This window comes from Styela clava, chromosome 2, assembly GCF_964204865.1.
Source record: "Styela clava chromosome 2, kaStyClav1.hap1.2, whole genome shotgun sequence".
NCBI lineage: Eukaryota > Metazoa > Chordata > Ascidiacea > Stolidobranchia > Styelidae > Styela > Styela clava.
This window is the reverse complement of record NC_135251.1, coordinates 20,769,985-20,792,890: the sequence shown is the minus strand read 5'-3', so window position 1 is coordinate 20,792,890 and position 22,906 is coordinate 20,769,985. Positions and strand designations below refer to the sequence as shown.

Here is a 22,906-nt window from a genome sequence, read left to right as displayed (position 1 = left end):
TATACTACTAATATGCGAAAAACACATCCAATTTTTTGTATCTCACTGTCAACGCTAAATAAACCAAGCTGTAATTCCAAGGACGTTTATTTGAAGCGATTCACTTTAAAATACAAGAAAAATAAAATATTTAGTCCGTTCCAAGTTCAAACAAACACTGGGCTCAATACAAGCGAGTACAGTGCACAATTACCTATACGTCTTGCAAGCAGGGTCAAGCATTAAACTCAATATGAAACCTTTCAAGGCACACTATCAATTCCCACATGAGTTCTCACGAAAATGTATATATTCATATAGACCTATGAATTAGTGACACTGTGACGACACTTATAAAACAAGAGAGCTATGCTCAAATATATGGACACATAATTTGGATGACGTCATAGCGAAAAAAAAAGTAATAGCCTTCTGGAGTAATTTTTCATCTTCAACCACTGAAAATTTCAAAGCAATTGGTCCAATATTCGAAGAGAAAAGCGATTTCTTCAAAACGTGTTAACGGAGACAAATAATAACAATAACAACAAAATTTTGAAACGATTGTTATGTCCACTACGTGTCCAACAAGTGAATATAACTGAAGATCATTAGCATCTAGGCCTTGGCCAACAAGAATCCTTCAATGTGATTTTAAAATATTATAAACACTCAAGTTCTATGTAAAAATCTTTTTTGCTTGCATTTGACCAATCATAATTAGGCTTGTACTCAAACACAGACGTTTATAGGAGTGAATATGAATGAAATATTTTGTCCCATGCCATTACAATTGATACCCAACCCCAATTGACCCATAAATGTCTTTGGAATGCTGACTGGAAAAGATGAACAGCAGGGGTTGTTCAAATAAAAATGACTTTTCTAGAATGGGATTTTCACACATACAGAATAGAACAAACATTTTATTATTCAAGGCATTTTTCTTTCTCACACTTTGTAAAACTTGTACACTGCACCATTGAAGATAAAATTTTTCATATAACAAGAGATTTTAGCATGTCCTAATTTAGGAATTTTGTTTAAAAGCCAATTGCTAATGTATTTTCAGTTTGTCAACACAGTTTACATAGCAATAGCCAAGAATGAAATGTAACTCAATGATGAGAACACTCCCTGGCATGCACAGAGCTGCATACGTACTGACAAAAATTTTCTAAATAGATACGACACACCAAAACTGAAGGCATTGTTTTTATAAAACTAAATATTTTTATATTTAAGACTGTTGTAACATGCATGGAAGAGCTTCAACCAAACCACTGGAGTTGGAACATAAATCAAATGAAAAGTGCTGAGCAATCTGAATGGAATCAAGGCTTCCCATTGAATGTAGCTCCAGCACAGTTCTCAAGCTTTTTTTCTAATACATAGGCATCGGAAGGCTCTATTCTTTTGTAATAATGGCTTTCAGTTTGAACAATTTCGAAACCGAATTTCATGTAGAAATCCAGAGCAGATTGATTATTGACTTGAACGTGTCTGAAAATAATAATCATAAACAGGAGTTAGTAGAAGCGCTTGAAACAAAAAATGTCATGAATTCATATTCAAGGTTAGAATAGTCTTGGCATGAGGAGCATTATTGAAAGTGTGGAATAGGTTGAATAGTTGATAATATTAAACTAGAATTCTCCAAAATTAACGAGGTATTCTTGAAAAAAAAATAAACAGCCCAAACCTTTGAGAATACACATTTGTTTCTAAACAACAGGAAATAAAATACTCACAAAAATATTGCTGTAATATTTTTATCAGCTTCACATATTTTGAAGACATGGTTGAGCAATACTGTACCAACACCATGTCTTCTGTAAGGTGCTAAGCAACCAAGCGTCATTATGTATAATCTCCTTTTTCCTTTTGAATTATCTATTCGACAACATACTGCACCAACCACTATATCATTGAAAAATGCTGAAAAACAGTATTTTCAAATGCCAAATACACAGATTTTCAAGTGTAATATAAGGATAGGATGGGATTTACATATTTATCCAGGGTGAGAGGAAAGCCGATAAGACGGCTTAATATATGGCGAACCACGACCTCTCGTCTGGTTACCATTCCATGTCGGGTATGGGATTAGTTACTTATTTGTTTTCGGAAGCATGGACTTGATGGTGGTGGAAGCCGCAGAGGTGCAGTGGCGAGCGTATTCCTACCACTTAGCATGATGAGCCACATCGCCGCGCCATATAACTTCAGTCTCTTATGAAAATAAGGAAAATTTAACTATCAAAATATGCCAATTCGCTTATAATTTGTGTGGTATAAATTATCAGTTTTGGACATTAGTGATTTGAATGAAAAAACATCATCTTACCGAGCTTTGCCAAGTCTCCAACATCAAGAACATCTTTATAAAATTTGTCATTGTATGAAACTGGAAAAATAACTTGATTCAAGAGTTTCAATTGTTTTATATTGTGTTGTGTGATATCTCCCAGTTCAATACGAACTCTAAAATAAAAAAAATTAATAATAATTTTAAATAAATCGAACAAATACTCAAAGATACATATAATTCCATGCATCTAACAGTGAAATGTACCAGAAAGCTTTGCACCAAACAGCAAGGTGCCACCAAAGATGCTAAGGATGACAAATTGATATATATTCATACTATCTCAGTAAAAGATGACCATAATATTACACAAGGTAATTCTTTGATTATTCGACAATCCATGTCAGGCTTGCAGATGTATGGATGTTGACATTACAGGGAGGGAACATAAATAATCAGTTTGTATGCATAAGAGTGATGTAACAGAACAGAAAGAAACCTTTGGTGAAATCTGGACATGGGTCAGTAGTGCAAGATTTTCGATTAACAAATTGAAAATAATAGCTTACCCATCCATTGCAGTAGGAACTAACAAATTCTTCATTGAAATTTCAAACGCTAGTTAATTTTCCACAGACCTTCACTGCAGTTGACGTCGATGAACAAGATTGTTGACAATTGTTTCACAATTAGACAATAAATAGTATGAATTCTAAAATAAGGGAATCGAAAAAAAAAAAATTTGAATACACAAAACTCAGTAAGAACATATAATCAGGGTCTCAACATTTTTCTGAGTAATGGAAGAACCAATTCACCAACACAAGCTATGGACAATATTCATGGTGACCCCATGAGTCCTGCGGCACTACGACGAATGCATTTCTATAGCGTTTCTTCTGACCAAAGTCATACTTTTCCAGACAAGCATACTTCAACAATGACAAAAATAATGATAGCATGCACATGAATAATGGTCATCAATTGTTGAATTTTGTTTCCAATAGTGAGAAAAAAAAATTGTGGACTCTCCAAGAACAATAGGGAAGTAAGTTAAAATGTAAGGAAATGTAGAGACTACTAGATCAAAGTCTTATTTGAGATTTTGTAACTTTGCCTTGGACAAATATTTCATTAAAAATCCAATTGAAACAGAGAAACAAAAATCAGCATAAGGTAAGAAAATTGTAAATGAATAAAACATGAACGATTTTCATTTCACCTTTTTTGCAAGTTTGTATATTATCAGATTGTAGATAAGTATACAGAAATATATGCATTTACAAACACATGATAGAGAAAAACTAATAAAATACACTGATTGAATAGTTGGTATGACCAGTGGCTTTCAACAATTTTGCATTTATTGATAAAAAAAAACAAATGTTCATACATAAGTGACACAAAATCCAAATGAATAAAACAGATTATAACAATACCTTTGTTAAGCAGTGCTGTTATATATATAATATATATATAATCTAATACTTTGCTTTATTATTCATTGAATTTAAATCAACAAATTCACAAGCAAGATTTTTGCTACTGTTTTTATACCAGTGTTGTAGAACCAAATTAGTAGTAGGCCTAGTAACTTCATTTCATCTTATCTGTCAAGGTAATAACTATATGGATAGTGACAAATATACAAGAAAAATGAAGACAAAAAAAATTGAAACAAATATAGATTTGAAAACACACAAAGTCGCACAAAACTTCAGTTATTGAATTCAGGTTCAAACTTTGTAAAAGAATATACTTGGGAATTCGAAATATATATTCATTTATAAATGTGCCTACATCACAGCTAAAACACAGGCTGAGAAATTACCGGTTCAAAATAAAGTGAATTACTTCTGAGCAGCAATTTGTTGAATAATGAGTTTCAGAATATTGAATGAAAATTTCATCAATAAAATATGACAGTTAGCGAACAAAACACTAGTTGCAGTGTAGCACCCACATAAATTTTAGAAAATCATATAGCCTACACGTTTACCCAATAGCATTCCTGGAGAATGAAGAATACCATGATATTCCTCCACAAAATAGCAAGCATATTTGTAAGCTTTCATTAAGTCATATTCTTTATAAAGTACTTTAGGCACACAAGCATCATTGTAAAAACAAAGATTTTCAGGATTGAAAACTAGAAAACTATGTGATAAGAAACATCTGGCTATTGTTGTCTCGGCTATTCATGCTGGTTTATCAGAATGTCTATAAAGTTAGTCCGTTTTTATAGTTCCTGTTTTTTATTTGTATATTGTTATTGCAGTTGTATTATATTGAAATTGACACATAGACAAAATCACATCTCCAGATCCATCATCACATATTGCGACACATCACCACAGTAGACATACTGCAATATATAAATGATAGTACCGAAATCAACAAAATCCAAAATTTTGAAGACATAATAAACCTAACAATAAAGGTTTTATCTTGCAACTTTGAATTTAATAACAAAATTTCCCACAAATTCAAGAGACATCCAACCAAATTGGTGACCAAATATTTGAGCTGTTCCATGGCCATAATTGAAACTGGGATATTTGGAGATTTTTGACTTACGCTTTTACAAAAGATTCATAACATAACTAGGACATCAAAATTATAAGACTTAAAAAAATATATACAATACTGCTACCATTCACTCATTAAGTTTAATTTCAAACACTCCCTGCCATTCTTAAACACAATGCATCATCTGGTGGATAATAGGTTAGGAACAGGAAGTTTACTCTAAGTAAACAGACACCCATCAACACATCCTGGTACCTGAAGAACACATACCAGAAGAGTAGCATGGATTATGTAGATATAGATATATTTGTTAGGAATTGCTGAAAAACACATCTTGTCAAAGCCACTGACAGAGCCAAAAAAGACAGGCAGAGCAAAAATACTCATTCCATAACAGATGAAAAAAGGACGGGACATAATAATTCTTATGATATCTGCTATCTACTTGTCATATGAATTGGAAAAAATTTTTAGAACTATACCCTAAAGCAGGACATTTAACGTAAAAAATGATAAACCAATATAGACATATTTTCTAGTTTAGGATGGAAATTCGGTCCTAAGAATTTTTATGATCTGTCTTCACAGTTACATCTTGTTTTGTCCGATGTAGTTAGACTTCGATCGCTTTGAAAGCTTACGAATATATCTACTATTATAGCAGTTGAATAAAGAGGGAGAATTAACTAGCGCCAGTGATTTTCGATAATTAGAAAAAAAATTATAACTTTCAAATTACTAAATTTCATCAAGGAGATTACTAAGTGAACATTGCATAAAAACTAGTGAACAATGTATTTAAAACAAACAAAAAAATTATATCAAATATACAATAAAATCAGAAAGGTATACATGATTACGAGTGGATACAATAATCAAAGACATTATATGTTTAAGAAAATATGTCATTACAGAGAATTTAATGACAAAGGGTTACAAAATATTTGGATAAAAAATTCTGGAACTTTTCTTGAAGAAATATTATTGAGAAAGTGAACTTGCTACCGTGAAAAAAATTATTAATCAAATCAATCAATAAAAAATTTATTTATTTTTTAAAAATGTAACGTTCGCTTCCTATTCAATATTCAAAAAAGTCTAATTGATACCACAAAAGCATATGCTATTGAGGCAATGCCATAATGTACAAGGTCACTTGAAAAAACAGAATCCATAAATTTCCTAATTACTCTGTGAAAATGGAGTAAATTATTTGATTTTGTTTATACTTGAACTTCTGTTTGTGTAGGTTTGTACCAAATCATTTCAGGAATCTAGGACGTTTTGTTCAAATTCTGTAGAAGTTATCAACAAACTTATGGGTTCTGTTTTTTTAAGGGTCACCATATACATAATATAATCAGTGCTAATCCATCCTTCCCAGTTACATTTATTTACAAACTGATTAAGCCAATTTTTGTGCAACATGCAATAAGTCAGCATCACGAAGTGTGTTAAAAAGAAACCCCACTGTAACATTTCCATTTCTTTCTTTCCATCTTCTTAGCATTTGATAAGTAATCTCTGGGAATCCATGCTTGTGAAAATTGGCCTCAATATTATCAAGTTGGGCATCACTAAATCCTAGGTAAAGACCGAATCTTCGCCAATGACGGCCAAGTTCTTCGGCGACTAGATACAGTTCATCAACACCAACAAACTTCGAATATTTTTCCTCTGATAATGTTGGATTTGGTGCAATTGGCGGAGCTTTATTATCTGGAGGTGGTACCGACACTGAGCGACTGAGTTCCATCTGAGGATCGGTTACAGGAACAATCAATGAAACCATAACAGGCTTTGGCTGTGAAGATGCTGAATTCTGGAAAGGAACTGTGTCATCGTTTCTCTGCATTGGTACAGCAACGCCATCATTTGCATTAGCTCTCCCGATATGAGATGGAGCATCCAATCGCCTATGGTGATGCCTTGCAGGCTGCTGATCTCCTGTAGGCGCTGCTATTTCCGAGTCAGGAAAATAAAAATCTTGAACATTTTTTTGACACTCGAGGGCAGCCTTTCTTGAAGCATCCTCACAATTAGCAGACACTGGCCCAATTCGACGAACAAGATCCTCAAATGTGGGTCTGTTTTGTTTCTCGTCCTGCCAACATTTTTTCATAGCATCAGATAACACTTCCGGATGTTCACGACTTATAATTGAGATATCCGGTCTTTCGCCCTCCAAAACACCAACACAAATTGCACCTGTATCTTTACCTTCATACGGTATCTTATTGGTTAGAATCTGCCACAGGACGATAGAATATGCATATACGTCGGCGGATTTGTCAGCAGCAGCATTTACATCTCTGATAAGCTCAGGGGGTACATGACTTATCGAGCTGCCCCCAGATCTTCTTTGTGTTGATCGCAAGGTTTGGCTATAAATTCTACCACATCTTGTCCAGTTATTCATTTCTATGTTTCCACTGAGACCTATATCAGTTATTTTGACTTGAACATTGCCAGTGACAAGTATGTTTGTACACTTTAACAATAGATGCAAGATGTCCTTCTGGTGAAGAAAACACATTCCCATTGCAACTTCATGCGATATTCGAGTTTTCAAGGGCCAAGGAATATCATACCGTTGCAAAAGTTTAGTGAGCGATCCATATTCAGCATATTCAAACACGAGACATAAATGCCCCGGCTCTATAACTGTACCCAGTAAACGAATGACATTCCCAGATACAATCGAAGACAACTTTTTGGCTTCAGTTATTAAAGAATTTCGCTCTCCTTCTGAGACATGATGTTGGCGCGATATGATTCTAATAGCAACTTTATTGAACATACGGTGCCTAGCTGCATATACGACACCATAATCTCCATCCCCAATTTCAACTTTGTCTGTGAAATCCCCGTATTTAAACTCATGGAAACCTTGGGTTGATGAACCATGCGCCATTGCTTTTTGCCAGTGCTAATAGCTTATTATTAAAACCATAACATATCTCTAGATTACAAGAATTGAAAGGATAAAAATGTTATATGAATTATGACAGAATATCCATTCAGAGTTTGTGAACTACTCATGGCATGAAAAAAGAAGTAAGTGACCCACTGTGTACCTTTTCCTAACTCCAATATTTAAGCTTAGGTAAATCAATAACTATTATTTGACTTTGACGATTATTGAAAGCGATCCTGATTGCCCAGCACATCCATTATCTTCCCAATGTTCATCGAATAATAAAGCCATATCTTATAAGATTTCTCCTTTCCTATCCATAAAAATTCGAGTAGGCGTAGCATAACAATTTTTTGACATGCCAATCCTAACCCTCACCTGACTACGCCATTTAAAAATTACGTCACTATGGCGTCGCAATCACGTCATAGAGCTTGCAAGATACTCATCCGATCGCCAGTAAATGGCATCGGCGCCGACGATAAAGAGCTGACATCGGGATCGTTGCGACGAGAAACGAGAGAAATGGCTATTCGATTTCGGGTTTTTGTCTGCGCGTCTTAGATGACAGTTCGTATAGTTTGAAGGGCTCTATTATGTCATTGTGATGTCGTAGTGACCTCATTTTTGGATGGTGTGGTCAGGTGAGGGTCAGGATTGACACGTAAAAAGATTGGTATGCTACGCCTACTAGAAGTATGTTAGGTACGAAACTACATAAGATCCAAAAATTCTTTCTCCTATCCTATTGCTTTATTCACCAAAATCAGTACTTAAATGAGGTGTCTTTAGTTTACTTTTAGCCAATGATACAAAATAGTTATCGAAAAATAAGAAAATATTATTCAGTATTGCCCCAAAACCAGTAAAACTGTAAAAGAATATACACTTTTTATTAACGTTCTAAATATTGATTTAACCTAGCCTCTTAAGGTATTATAATTAAAAAACATATTTCTTTCTTACATCATAAAGTCATAAAATAGATACATACACATAGACACAGGTTTAAAAAATGTGCAATTATTGTCTTAAATATATTTGATCTCAATACAGAAGTGAAAAGAACTCCTGCACTTCGATGTCCTGATGTACGTTCAAATTGAGGAACTGATTTTCGTATTGATATTACTGTGTTTAGGTACAAGCTCATCAGTTATGAAAGAGAAATGTGGTACTATATCGGCCAATCATACCCACAGTTATATTTTAGTACCGATACTTCTGCATTTTTTATTTTATGGGATAATTTAATAAAATATAACCAAAAGTATATAACCATTCGATCAATCATAAGATAAATAATCCAATATTCATTTTTCATATGTCCATTCCATCAGTGTTTGAGGACGAGGTGTTGATCGCATCGGCATACAATTCATCAATTTTAGTATATTGAGTTATATTATGTACAATAAAAGTAAATTATTAAATATATTGGACATGTTCATTTTTATACATACTAAATTTATACACACTTGATTTATATTTCAAATACAATTCCTTAGTATTTCAAATTCTCTGACAAAATTAGGTGATTTTCTATTTTTTCCAATGTTGAGTCTGTTGTAAGTGATTGCAGTTTTTATTTGTTAGATGGTAGGTGCTGATTAGGGGGACTATCTTCGAATATAACAGACTTTCTCTGTATCCATATTTTATATCTAGTAATTGAAATTAAAAAAACAATAATATCTAAATCTCGTCTTGTAATGTAACAAATAGCTCAAATCCAACAAAACACAAGTTTATTAATTTTTCAAAAGTCTGGCATTATTTGATTTCCCAACAGTATTTTCAATAAAATCCAAAACATAATCAAAATATTCACAACTCATAAATAGATGGCTAACAAATTCTGGTTCTTCTCCACATCACACACACATATCATTTCCTGCAATATTTCTTATTCCAGGTTTTGTTTTCACTGGTAAATATCCCACATTAACTTGAAATTAAAGGTTTTCATATATCTGTACGTAGTTTGCCAGAATATCATTATGAATATTCTCACATGCAATATTTAAACTTCTGCATTTCTAATTCCAGAATTCACATCACTGCATCATGTTACACCACATCCAGGCATCATTGGTCACATACCTCTGTACCCAGGTACCTGCTTATCGTCTTGCGGTACCGCAGATGCATCTTTACCACGTTCAGATGCTCTATGATATGGTGCTGGGCCTGTCCTTGTATAAATTACACAATTCAATTTGACGCAATATAGGTCAGTAGGCGACGCTTCAAACTCAATGCCTGAAAACTCAATCGTGGTTGTGGAATCGCCCTATTGCGAAGAAAAATCTAATGAGGCATCCAGGGAAGGTCGGGGGGCGACGAGAGGTGTCACCCCTAGTTTACCAAAAACCAAACCCCCGGGATTACCCGAACCTGGAACTCATAGTTTTCAGAGTATTTTTGGAAACCTGAATTTTTTTAGCCAAACTCGGGTTACACTATAAAGTCATACTACCTTGTATATATATAATATATTTATAATTACCTATAAGTAATACCGTGTTTTCCCGAAAATGAGACTGGATCAAAATTACAAAATTACAAAGTAGAGAAATACGAGAATTTTCAAATATACAAAATATGAAAACCGATAACCATTTACTTATAAATAACACGTTTTTATTTAAAATTACTGCAAAACATAGATTTCATCAATCATTCAAAACGTGTAGGAGAGATTTCTTTAATAATAAGTTTAATATAAGCCACTCCCTTTAAAATAAGACATTTTCAAAATTCAGGCTAGGTCTTATTTTCGGGGTAGGTCATATTTTCGGGGAAACGCGGTACCTATCTTTGTAAAAGCAATATTTTAGTTCTTGTTCCCTTGATCATAAAATGAATAGTATTTGGCCACTACGGTATGTTAGTCGTTGGCCACTACTTATGCAATGTCTATTTGGATAGGATAGGATTTACATATTTATCCCGGGGGAGAGGAAAGCCGATAAGACGGCTTATCCATATGGCGAACCACGGACTCTCGTCCGGTTACCATTCCAAGTCGGGTATGGGATTATTTATATTGTTTGTTTTCGGAAGCATGTACTTGGTGGTGGAGGAAGCCGTAACCGACCAGTGGTTACGTGAACCACCCAACGACGGCGAGGAGTCCAGCAATCCTCTCGCACATAACCATGCCTGCATGGGATTCGAACCTGCGAACCCACGCAGAGTAATTAGAGGTGCGGTGGCGAGCGTATTCCTAAAGCTTAGCCCGTTGAGCCACACCGCCGCGCCTGAACGCGTCGCGCCTTGAACCATTCATAATATAGAAATGCTCATTGGAGTTAATATTATCAAAGTTAATAATCATTGAGTTTAATAACTAACTAAATTAGGTGCAATCCATTCATATTTATATAACATAACTTGAATAACTCTCCATAACCCCATGCAATTTCAATATATATAATATATATAGGCTACTGTAAATAGAATTGCGGCCACTGTGAGGAGGTGAACAAATGGGTAAAACCTAAGATCTTTAACATGTTACTTTAACATAGTGAAGTCCAACCTTTCAATTATTTGTTCGTCACACATATGATTGTTTGTTTACTTTTTGTAATGTGTGACTACGATATACTGTCTAATGTTACCCTCATATTTGATAACTTCAATTGGAATTATTATGATATTATTAATTGGTATCGCTGTTTGTTTCGATTATAACTTTAATTTAAGTTCAACTGTTATAAAGATTCTAATATTGAAACGAAGTAATAAGATATTATGAAACGGGTGCTGAAACCTGAATAAAAGGTTAATTTAAATTAGGTGCTGTCCGAAGATGTAACGTTATGGTGGAATCCTGGTTCCTATTTGTCACACACTGATAAGTGATATTTATTATGAATAGTAAGAGTTGAAATCAAATCTCCTATTTATATAGTGCTGTAATTTATTTTCATACATCAGGTTGCATCCTATTTTTGTGAATGCAATATTAGGATTCTTTTTCCCCTCATCATAAAATGAATATTTTCCCAATTTTATAGCCATCTGCAGTAGCCTGATTTTACTTATGCAATAACTATTTGAATCATCCATAATAGAGAGATGCTCATTAATTTTTGAAGTTGATAATCATTGAGTATAATACCAACTCTTCATATAGAAACATGCTTCATATTGAAAATTATTTGTTCATCATACATATGTTTGTTTATCTTTTCATAATATAATTTGTTTAATACTACAATATAGTCATCCAATAACTGTGAATCCTATGGATAACAGTAAATTTGGGGGGACCTAACTTAGATGACCGTATCGTCGTATCGCTTCCCCCAGTCTTTACCAAAAAACAATGAATATTTATTTGTATGTATGCTTTTCATTTATGTGTTCTCTCTCTCTTTTGATGACTTCTAAATCCCAACCAATTGTTCAAAATCTGTGCACGGATTATAAATGTAAGTTGTGGAGACAGCGAACTGCATCCATAAACAAAAAATAACTGACTAACTAATTTCATACCTGACATGGACTGGTACCCGCGCGGACGAGAGGCCGTGGTTCGCCATATGATTAAACCGTCCTATTGGCTTTCTTCCCGCTGGATCAGGGGTGCAAAACCTTTTTGCTATTGGCGGCCATATTGCATTTATTTTTATACAATACGGCCGTCAGGAGGTTAATAGCGCGATTTGGCTTTATGACGTCATAACCGCGTATTTGACCCGTGCGAGGTGCACTCTGCCAAATTATGAAGTATGTAGGACTACTTGGAAGTATAATATTCGCATTTTAAAAGGATTTTTTTTTTCGGTGGACCTATTCTAGAGCAGATATATTCAGCAAGTTGCATAATGGTTGCACAATTTTGAAAAAAATCGAAAGTCGGGGAAGGGCGGTCGCCCCCATTTTATTGTCCCCAAAAGTATAATGAAATGTCAAATATTCTTATGAATTTATTCTATAAAAGTTTGCAAAGAATTGTAGCAATTTAATGACTCCTTTGGTCTTGCATGTGGGCAGATAAACTTGCAAAGTGAGGTAACTGGCAGCAAATACACCATCTAGATTGTGACGCATCGTGTCGTCTGACTTTTTTGCAGTGCTTCTGTTTTGCTTCAATATACGCCAGCATAGCCGCCAAATCGAATATTTTTAACCTTTTTTTTTCATAGGATTTTGTATGTGGACGGCCTCATTTTTTTTTCGCGACGGCCGCATGCGGCCGTACGACCGCAGGTTGTGCACCGTTGCGCTGGATGAATATGTTAATTCTATCCTCCTCTTTTTACTTTTGAAAAAAATTCGGTCCGCAATCATTATAGGTAATAATGATTTCGTTATTTTTTTCAATGTATAATAAGAAAGTAAACTCATCATTTTGGAAAAAATAAACCAAGGTTTGAAATTGCGAAAATTGGAAGACCAGGATTCAAAATAAAAGACCCGAATCAGACATCCTAGTTGAAATGGATGCTTCTGGGGGATGTCTGTACCAATCCTAACGGAGCTTAGTTGAAAACACGAACTTTCGGTTAATTAGAGTTTAACCCAACAACACGAGTCCTCTCTTTGTCGGTTAGGCCAGAGCCCAACCCAGTAGTCAACGAATAAATAACAAAATTACCAATCTTTCAATGGTTGTATTGTAAGACGAGCAGACGACACCCATAAGAATTGAATATAATGATCGACGAAGTTGATTCTAACACACAAGATCTCACAGTTTATATAAATCAGGAGTAGCCAACCTGCTTTCGACTAAAATCTTCAAAATAGATCGCGATCGACTTATCGGTAATAAGGTCATACACAATAACGAATACGTACTGAATATGCAGATAAGCGCACACACGCATACAAAAAATTCCACCGCTGCCAATAAGAAGCCGTTGTGGGCACATTCGTAATAAATTCGATATAGAATTTTAATTTTTTCTGTTCCAATAAAGTTCCCATTTTGTCCGTGGCCTGCCCCAATTTTGTCCGTGGCCTGGCCCCTTTTGTGTGGCCTGGCTCCAAAGCCACGAAAAAGTTATCATCCCTGTTGCCGAAGTATGTGCACCAAGATGGCGCACAACCTGAACCCAACCTGGCACAACTACTATGTTCTGGTTGTGCGCCATCTTGGTGCACCAAATACTGCAATGTAACTGAAAATAACTTATGACCGGTATTTCAAAAGACCATAAACGAGAATATCGGTCAGAGACCGAAAACTTATCGATCGAAACTTAGGGGATCTCCCAAAACAGAAACTGCGGCTTCGATTCATCCGCTATGACTCCGTAGCGACACCGTTTGTCCCATCATTTTTTAATTAATACCTCGTTAATTATACGACATAATTTATTCAAAATCGATAGGCTTCTGGTCCGAGATATGATGAATGCACATGCAAAATTTGGAGCAGATTCAACCGCGCTTACGTGAGATATCGCGTAACATACGAAAGTGTCTAATATATTGTTTGAATGTCTTGTGCCTTTAACAGAAAACGATTTCTTCTCGGAGCAAAACTCATAAAATAACATCTTGAGACAAATTCATTTCTGTTACCAAATTTTAATTTTCAGTTATCATCGCAACTCTTTTAATTTATCGTCGACTAAAATACCGCCCGACACTCGACCAAGCGTGTGTCGCGCTTGGACGATAGGAACGGATTCATCAGCGACTCAGATATATGTATTTTATTGGGAGGGCAAAATAAATGTGACAAAGCGCATTGTTTTGCGTTATATCTTCGTATTTCGTAAGTCGGGTACTCATCATTTTCCGGGAGAACTCGAAAAGTCATTTGGTATAAAAAAAAAAAATAAAGTCGGCACCAATGATAAGAAATAAAATGGTACAATAACGCCGCCTTTGGGTTCTGAATATTCAAGCTGGGATTACGTTTTTGATATCTGCCGCAAACGCTAAAATGGTGCAATAACGCCATCTTCGCGTTCTGAATATTCAAGCTGGGATTACTGTGTTTGATATCTGCCGCAAACGCGTTTGTGGGCTCTTTGCAAGAAAACACAGGTATAATCACGTGAGACAGATTTCGTTGCGAGAGAATAACGCTCGCCCCTGTGTAATAAATTATCCGAAATACAAAAATTGACGCACGGCGCCGAAGAGGCGAAAACCGAGTTCTCGGGGATTCAAATCCTCCAGATTCGGTATTCTATATCGCCCATCCCTACTTGGGAGTATCTGAATTTATGCTTTTGTGCTATATTTCTGGTATAAACATTTAATTAATATTATCATCCAACGATGCAATCACAGAACAGCAGAAATACTCTGCCCCTACTCCACTTTGATAACTTATGGTACCGACGCAGAGATGGTTGACAGATGCCACGACCCCCTACTTTATCCTAATGCCTCTGTATATTTTTCCAGGTGTTTAACCAACAAAACCATTCCAAATACGCAAATCAATTTAACGGAAATCTTCTTCCGTAGGCTCAATGAGCATATATACAATGAGTGGAAACTTGCAAAGATTTGCTCATTTTGGTATTGTTCCCTGCATTTTTTACGTCGTCCGGCTAAATGGTTCGTTGCATATGAAGAAAACGCATTGCTCGCTGCCAAAATCCCTTGCTTCAGCCGAGTCGGGTGCGAAATTGACCGTATTGAGGTCTTTAATTCTTCAATACATATTTGGTTTTGGGTTTCGAAGTATGGTACGCTGAAAGCATACAACTATGAGCATATGCTTATTGGGAATGCATATCTATTAGATAGTAAACGTGGAAAAATTTGTATTCAATGGAAGAAGCATAGGCCTACTGAAAATAGGGAATTTGTGCAAACCAAAAAATTTGGGGGGTTATGATATTATTAACATACCCATTTTTACAATGTGCATGTACATAATTAGTGTCTTGGATTATTATAAAGCTAGAGAATGTGATTATAATGAGGATTACAATCATATTTGTATGTCCTTTGTTGAATACAATATTGGACAACAACTTAGTACATTTTGGGGGATTAGAACTAAAAATACATGTTTACATAGATTTTGTCCTCAAAGTGAGTATAGATTAATATTAGAATTTTTAAGAAAGCATAACATAAGTAGTACAGATATAAAAGAAGATATGCATAAAACTATTTATAAAAAAATTGTTATTTCTATGACTGGGGACAGATTAATTTTTCTACGCAATTGTAATTTAAATATTGCATGTGAGAATATTCATAATAATATTCTGGCAAACTATATGAAAACCTTTAATTTCAAGTTAATGTGGGATATTTTACCAGTAAAAACAAAACCTGGAATAAGAAATATAGCAGGAAATGATATGTGTGTGTTATGTGGAAAAGAACCAGAATTTGTTAGCCATCTTTTTATGAATTGTGAATATTTTGATTATGTTTTTGATTTTATGGAAAATACTGTTAGGAATTTAAATAATGCCAGACTTTTGAAAAATTATGAAACTTGTGTTTTATTGGATTTGGGCTATTTGTTACATTCCAACATTACAAGATGTTTATTTAATTTCAATCACTAGATATAAAATATGGATACAAAGAAATTCTGTTATATTCGAAAGTAATACCCATAATCAGCACCTAGTTATCGAACAAATAAAAACTGCAATCACCTACAGACTCAACATTGAAAAAAATAGAAAATCACCAAATTTTGTCAGAGAATTTGAAATACTAAGGAATTGTATTTGAACTATAAATCTAGTGTGTATAAATTTAGTATGTATTAAAATGAACATGTCTAATATATTTAATTTTTTACGTTTATTGTACATAATCTAACTCAATATACTAAAAATTGATGAATTGTATGCCGATGCGATCAACACCTCAAACACTGATGGAATGGACATATGAAAAATGAATATTGGATTATTTATCCTACAGTACAGAATATGAACCAGTCGCCCAGTGGGGTGCGGTTATTTATGTATTTATTAGGATAATAAGGATAAGGATTTACATATTTATCCCGGGGGAAAGGAAAGTCGATAAGACGACTTATCCATATGGCGAACCACGGCCTCTCGTCCGGTTACCATTCCAAGTCGGGCATGGGATTAGTTATATTGTTTGTTTTCGGAAGCATGGACTTGTTAGTGGAGGAAGCCGTAACCGACCAGCGGTTACGTGAATCACCCAACGGCGGCGAGGAGTCCAGCAATCCTCTTGCACATAACCATCCCTGCATGGGATTCGAACCTGCGGACCCATGCAGAGTAATTAGAGGTGCGGTGGCGAGCGTATTCCTAACGCTTAGCCCGTTGAGCCACACCGCCGCGCATGGGATTTACATATTTATCCAAGGGTAGAGGAAAGCCGAGAGGAATGCCTAAGTATATGGCAAACCACGGCCTCTCTCAATCATAGCTCTGTCCTCCATATGAATCACATGGCTCTGCGAGCTATTCGTTTACCTATTAAAAATACTGATTTTTACTATTTCTCTGGGATATCTTGCCATTGAAAACAAAAGCCAGAAATTGGAAGAATAGCAGAGAATGAAATGTGTGTATTATGTAATGAAGAACCTGAGTTTGTTTCACATATTTTCATGTATTGTAAATTTAGAAAAAATTTTTATGAGAATTTTGTTTTAGATATATTAAAATTGATTAGAATACATTTTGTTATCAATATGATTCTTGCATATTATTTAATTTCAACGATCCTTTATATAGTCATATAGATACTGTTGATTTGGATGCAATTATACTTTTGTAATCAATAGTGAGATATAAAATTTTGACCATGAGAAATTCTATTATATTCGAAAATAAAACACCCCATTTTGCCTTTCTCAAAAAGCAGATAAAAATGGCCATAATATGTAGAAAAATATAGAGAATTATAGAATAAACAACCCATTTGAGAGGGAATTGAAAAATTTATGTAAAGCGTTATTTCAAAAAGAAAATTATATGTTTATGATATGTATTTTATATTTACTAATTTCATTTTTATTGTTTTATATCAATGCATTTATTAAAATAACCTAATTATGGTATGGATTACTACTGGAATTGAACAAAATAAATACTGAATCATGGATGCAACATGGAATATGAACTTATTTATATTAACCGTAATTAAAATCACTCATTGAGTGAACGAATGAGCATACTGTAATGCTTATTGGGAATACATACCATTTATTAGGCAGAAAACTTAACTACAGAACAGAATATGAACCAGCCAAGTGGTGACCTGGGATATTGTATTCATTGATATAGATAGTTTATTTTGAAAAGTCCACAATCTGACAATACAAACAAATAAAAAATGGAGAGTTCTGGAGAGCGAGCAAAACCTTTAAAAAAGTTTAAAACACGATGAGTATCATGTGCCCGCCGTGTTATAGCAAGTAGTAATGTGTAATGAATTTAATTCACTGTGGTAAATGAATTGCTATCTTTTTATTTGTTATGAGCACACTTGCTGGAACTCCATAATCTATTATTTTATTTGTTAGTAACACTTTTTATAAAAATATCAAATTGTTTATCATACTTGCATCCATATTTCGCCCTAAATTCTATGACACTTTCTCTGTATCCAAATATCTATGTACAGGACCACATTATTTATTTTTTAGTGATACTTCGTTTAAAAGTATCTTAATGTTTATTATACTTGCTATTCTGGTATTTAATCAATTTTTTGCCTTGAATTTTATTCTATGATACTTGCTCTGTATCCAAATATCTATATGTATATGAGCACTTTATTTATTTTTTAGTACCGGTAATACTTATTTAAAAATAACCTATTGTTTATCATTGCTATTTCGGTATATTATCAATATTTCGCCTTAAAATTCATTCTATGATACGTGCTCTGTAGCCGAATATAGATATGTACATGAGCACTTTATTTCATATATATATATATATCTGCTGGAGAAGGGTCAAATCCTGATCATGTATTAATGTGTGTCACTATCCTCCAAATCACTTGCCAGTCATAATCAAGTATTATAATTTGATGTGTTCAAATTATAGTGTATAAAGAAATATACTCATGATTTCATTACTATTATCAAATGTTCATAATTAAAGTGCTATAATAATAGAATTTTCCTCATCTTTGCTCATAAAAAACCCATGTCCTATCACATTAATTTTTAGTAGATAAATTTTCCAAATAATAGGTATCCTTGCTAACCCATTTTTATGCAGTTGATATGCAATACATGTCAACTTATCAGCTGAATAAATGATGATCTTAGGACAAAACATGATTATTTAGTACTTTCCAAATCAAAAATTCTTGTGAATAATGTATATAGTGAATACGGTATATGAGAGCTATTGAAGAATTTAACACCGAACCTGTTAAATGACCCCAAATGTTGTAACGTTGTCTCCCAGTCAAACACCTGAGCATCTCTTTTTTTTATTATAATTTATATATGTTCATGGTTTGACGAACGAAATAAACTCTCTCTCTCTATTAGTTTAAAATACTGACTTCTGGACTTGGCTAATTTTATACATATCAAAACTTGTAAATATTTGCATATCAAAACTTGTCATTTATTTCGTTCCATCCATGTATTTTCAACTGTTTTCCCAATAAAACGTACTTATGCCTTACTGTTATTTGTAGCTTATTATTGTTAGCTAACTATTTTGAGGTGGGGCGCAAGACTTCACAAATTCTAAAAAGGGGGTGCGGCTTGAAAAGTTTGGGAATGCTTGTATGTAGTAGACCCTAACCTGGTACACATGGTTCCGGTGTCTACCAACTGGGTTTACATACTTCAATTTGTATTACAGTTGTAAAACAGAAAAAAGCTGAATGTCGGTCTTATTCCATCTGTAAATTTACCAAAATCTCCAAAAAGAATGAACAATGTGCCAGACCATGTGTATTTTCGATGAAATGAAAAGTGACATATGAAAAATACAGAAGCTGTAGAAAATATTTTGCATTCCAAAAAAATTAGTTCACATATTAAATATTTTACATTACAAAAAAATGGTGCTCCAGAAGTATGTGTACCAATATGAAGGTAACTAATTTTGTTCGCCTATTTTATATCAAGTTGTGTAAATGGACTAAATTCTATCGGTAGGGGATATTCACTTGTGTAACACAGACAATTCCCGAACTTTTAATAGAACAAAAATAAGGAGAATCGTAACCTAACCTGGTACACATACTACAAGAGTACCGAAAAAACAGCCCACATAGTAAAAGCAGTTATGGAAATACTTTACATTGCAGAAAAATTAATTCACATAGTAAATAGCAGACGCAAGATGTATTTTGAATTGCAGAAAAAATAGCTCACATAGTTAATAGCAGTCCTGAAATATTTCTCACTATTGATAACAAAAGTATAATTGCATCCAAATCAACAGTATCTTTATGACTATATAAAGGATCGTTAAAATTAAATGATATGCAAGAATCATATTGATAACAAAATGTATTCTAATCAATTTTAATATATCTAAAACAAATTCTTCATAAATATTTTTTGTAATTTACAATACATGAAAATATGTGAAACAAACTCAGGTTCTCCATTACATAATACACACGTTTCATTCCCTGATTTTCTTCCAATTTCTGGCTTTTGTTTTCAAAGGCAAGATATCCCAGAGTAATTTATAGTTAAAATCAGTATTTTTAATAGGTAAACGAATAGCTCGCAGAGCCATGTGATTCATATGGAGGACAGAGCTATGATTGTGAGAGGCCGTGGTTCGCCATATATTTAGGCATTCTTCTCGGCTTTCCTCTCCCATGGATAAATATGTAAATCCCATGTTATATCAATGAATAAATACATAAATAACCGCACCCCTCTAGGCGACTGGTTCATATTCTGTTCTGTAGATACGTTTTCTGCCTAATAATAGATATGCATTCTCAATAAGCATATGCTCATAGTTGTATGCTTTCAGCGTACCATACTTCGAAACCCAAAACCAAATATGTATTGAAGAATTACAGACCTCAATACGGCCAATTTCGCACCCGACTCGGCTGAAGCAAGGGATTTTGGCAGCGAGCAATGCGTTTTCTTAATATGCAACGAACCATTTAGCTGGACGACGTAAAAATGCAGGGAACAATACCAAAATGAGCAAATCTTTGCAAGTTTCCACTCATTGTATATATGCTCATTGGTAGGCTTCAAAGTATCGCAAACTGACGACGTAGAAACGCATCAGTCATGCGTGGCGAACCGGCCGTGAGCGAACTGCGAAACCACTGTGAAGTGACTCACGAACCACTGTGCACGAACTATGGACCTTTCCTCAAGCATCGACTTCCTTGTTTACTTCATGACATTGGCCAATCAGCAAGATGCAAAAAGTGACGTAACAATGTTCCCTTTTCACGCCCGCTCGGACACTTTTCTCACTCAGACAGATTTTCAAGCGTGGTCGTAAACATCACCTCGTTTTCGCGTTTTTGAACTCTATTCGTTAGTTTTCAGTTGTGTTTCGGAAACTTAAGTATGGATCAGATATTTCAATGATCACTCCAGAGCATAATGGCTCTGATCACTCTGTCTTCCTAGGAGTTTTAATTTAATTGCAGTAATAAAAAATCAGCGTAGAAATAGCTGTGCTAGACTAGGCTAAAATTCTTCACCGGTACTTTTAAAAAACGGATTGTTGTATGCGATGAATCATAATGATGGTTTGAAAAACATACCTTATTTTACAGGCGCCAACTCGCAAAAGCATTCTTAAAATAGCCCCGAAAATTTTGCAATGGTAGAGTATGGGAAGAATTTTTTGGGGGTCAAAGGTCGGGGAAAGGTCCATATTCAGTAAACTTTGATGTACGTCGACGTATAATACACGCTTAGCTTATAGCTATGTAGCCTAGATACGGTATGTGTTGCATAGTGTAGTGTTGCATAGATATTAATCAAAATACTATTATAGCAAACGATTCGGAATGCAAATCAAAATTAATCACAATAATATGCGGAAAATCAACAATTTGGGAATATCGAAATTCAGTAAAATATGATGAAATAGGTGGAAATTATTGTTATATGAGCACATGGTGCATGGATGATCTTTTACATAGGTCAATCATGATGTAAGTTTATATGCAACACCATACTCTGAAAATTATTGAAAGTATGTTATTTGTACATCATTCTCAAAAGAGGATGAGGTTTCGACTATGAAACATAGGCCTAGATGGCGAATGGGAAAAACCCAATATGAAAGCGTGGATTTTTCCATATTCTCTGTCTAATTTTTGTATTCTTGTATTTTTCATGCTAACTAGCAAAAAAAAAAAAAACAGATTACCTGTAAATTAAAATTATATTCAACTAACTGCTGAGTAGATTACATGGGGATTAACTCAACTTTTTTGGACATATATTCAGATATTGGATTATATTAAATTAATGACATCATGGTAATGGTATGAATTTTGTCTTTATTTTTATTTTTACTATTTAGCCTATGTACAGATGTATTGGGGGGAATGGGATTAAATTGAAAAACGATAAACAAAAACATGGAAACAAAAAACTATCAATTTATATATTTATAATAAAATGATTTGATACCAAAATATTAATACGAAAATTCCATTTGGCATTGGAATTTATTTGGCACAAAAAAAAAAAAAAAAAGCTATGTAGCCTATACAGCAAAGTGATAGTCACTTTGGTATACAGTATACACTATACAGGTATATTCAGATATTACTTGATCTGCGCAACGCCAGATCCTTGCTGCTTAGGAGGACGGGTTCATTGCGTCTCTTTTTTTTTTTTTTTTATAGTTCTGCGTAGTTCTGTAATTGCGTCTCATTATTTCCCTTTTCGTTCCTTCACTGCAAAGAGAGAGAGAGAGGGATTTTATTATCACAAACAATGCCAACACTAAAAGATATATTTGATTCAAAAACAGAAAAAAAAAAATTTCAATACTAATTGGTTGATCATTATATGCGAGAATGGAAATACCGGTACAGTGGTACCAGAACGGTACAGTATGTAGTCAACATGTGTAAGTCCTGACTCCTGAAGTCAGCAATTTAAAAGCGGTCTTACTAGTTACTGAATACAGCGCGAAACACCGCAAAACAGCGCAAAACAGAGGGAAACAGCGCAAAACAGTGGGAAAACAGCGCGAAAGAGCGCAAAACAGAGGGAAACAGTGTGAAGCAGAAAAATTTTTTGCAATGAGTTCGGG

The 22,906-nt window shown here is 34.2% G+C and overlaps 2 protein-coding genes across 2 annotated transcripts; both read right to left on the bottom strand.

Annotated features, from left to right (window-relative positions):
* Positions 1–71: 71 nt before the first annotated feature.
* On the bottom strand, positions 72–3,021 carry LOC120336569 (N-alpha-acetyltransferase 50-like). Its single transcript, XM_039404268.2, has 4 exons — positions 2,857–3,021; positions 2,327–2,463; positions 1,731–1,917; positions 72–1,482 (listed from the first exon to the last, which is right to left on the bottom strand). Exons 1-4 carry the CDS (start codon positions 2,889–2,891, stop codon positions 1,314–1,316), a joined length of 528 nt encoding a protein of 175 aa, XP_039260202.1. The 5' UTR covers positions 2,892–3,021; the 3' UTR covers positions 72–1,313.
* On the bottom strand, positions 2,998–7,796 carry LOC120336550 (receptor-interacting serine/threonine-protein kinase 1-like). The gene has a single exon (XM_039404247.2). The coding sequence runs from the start codon at positions 7,728–7,730 to the stop codon at positions 6,222–6,224; it is 1,509 nt and encodes a 502-aa protein (XP_039260181.2). The 5' UTR covers positions 7,731–7,796; the 3' UTR covers positions 2,998–6,221.
* Between the last annotated feature and the right edge of the window lie 15,110 nt (positions 7,797–22,906).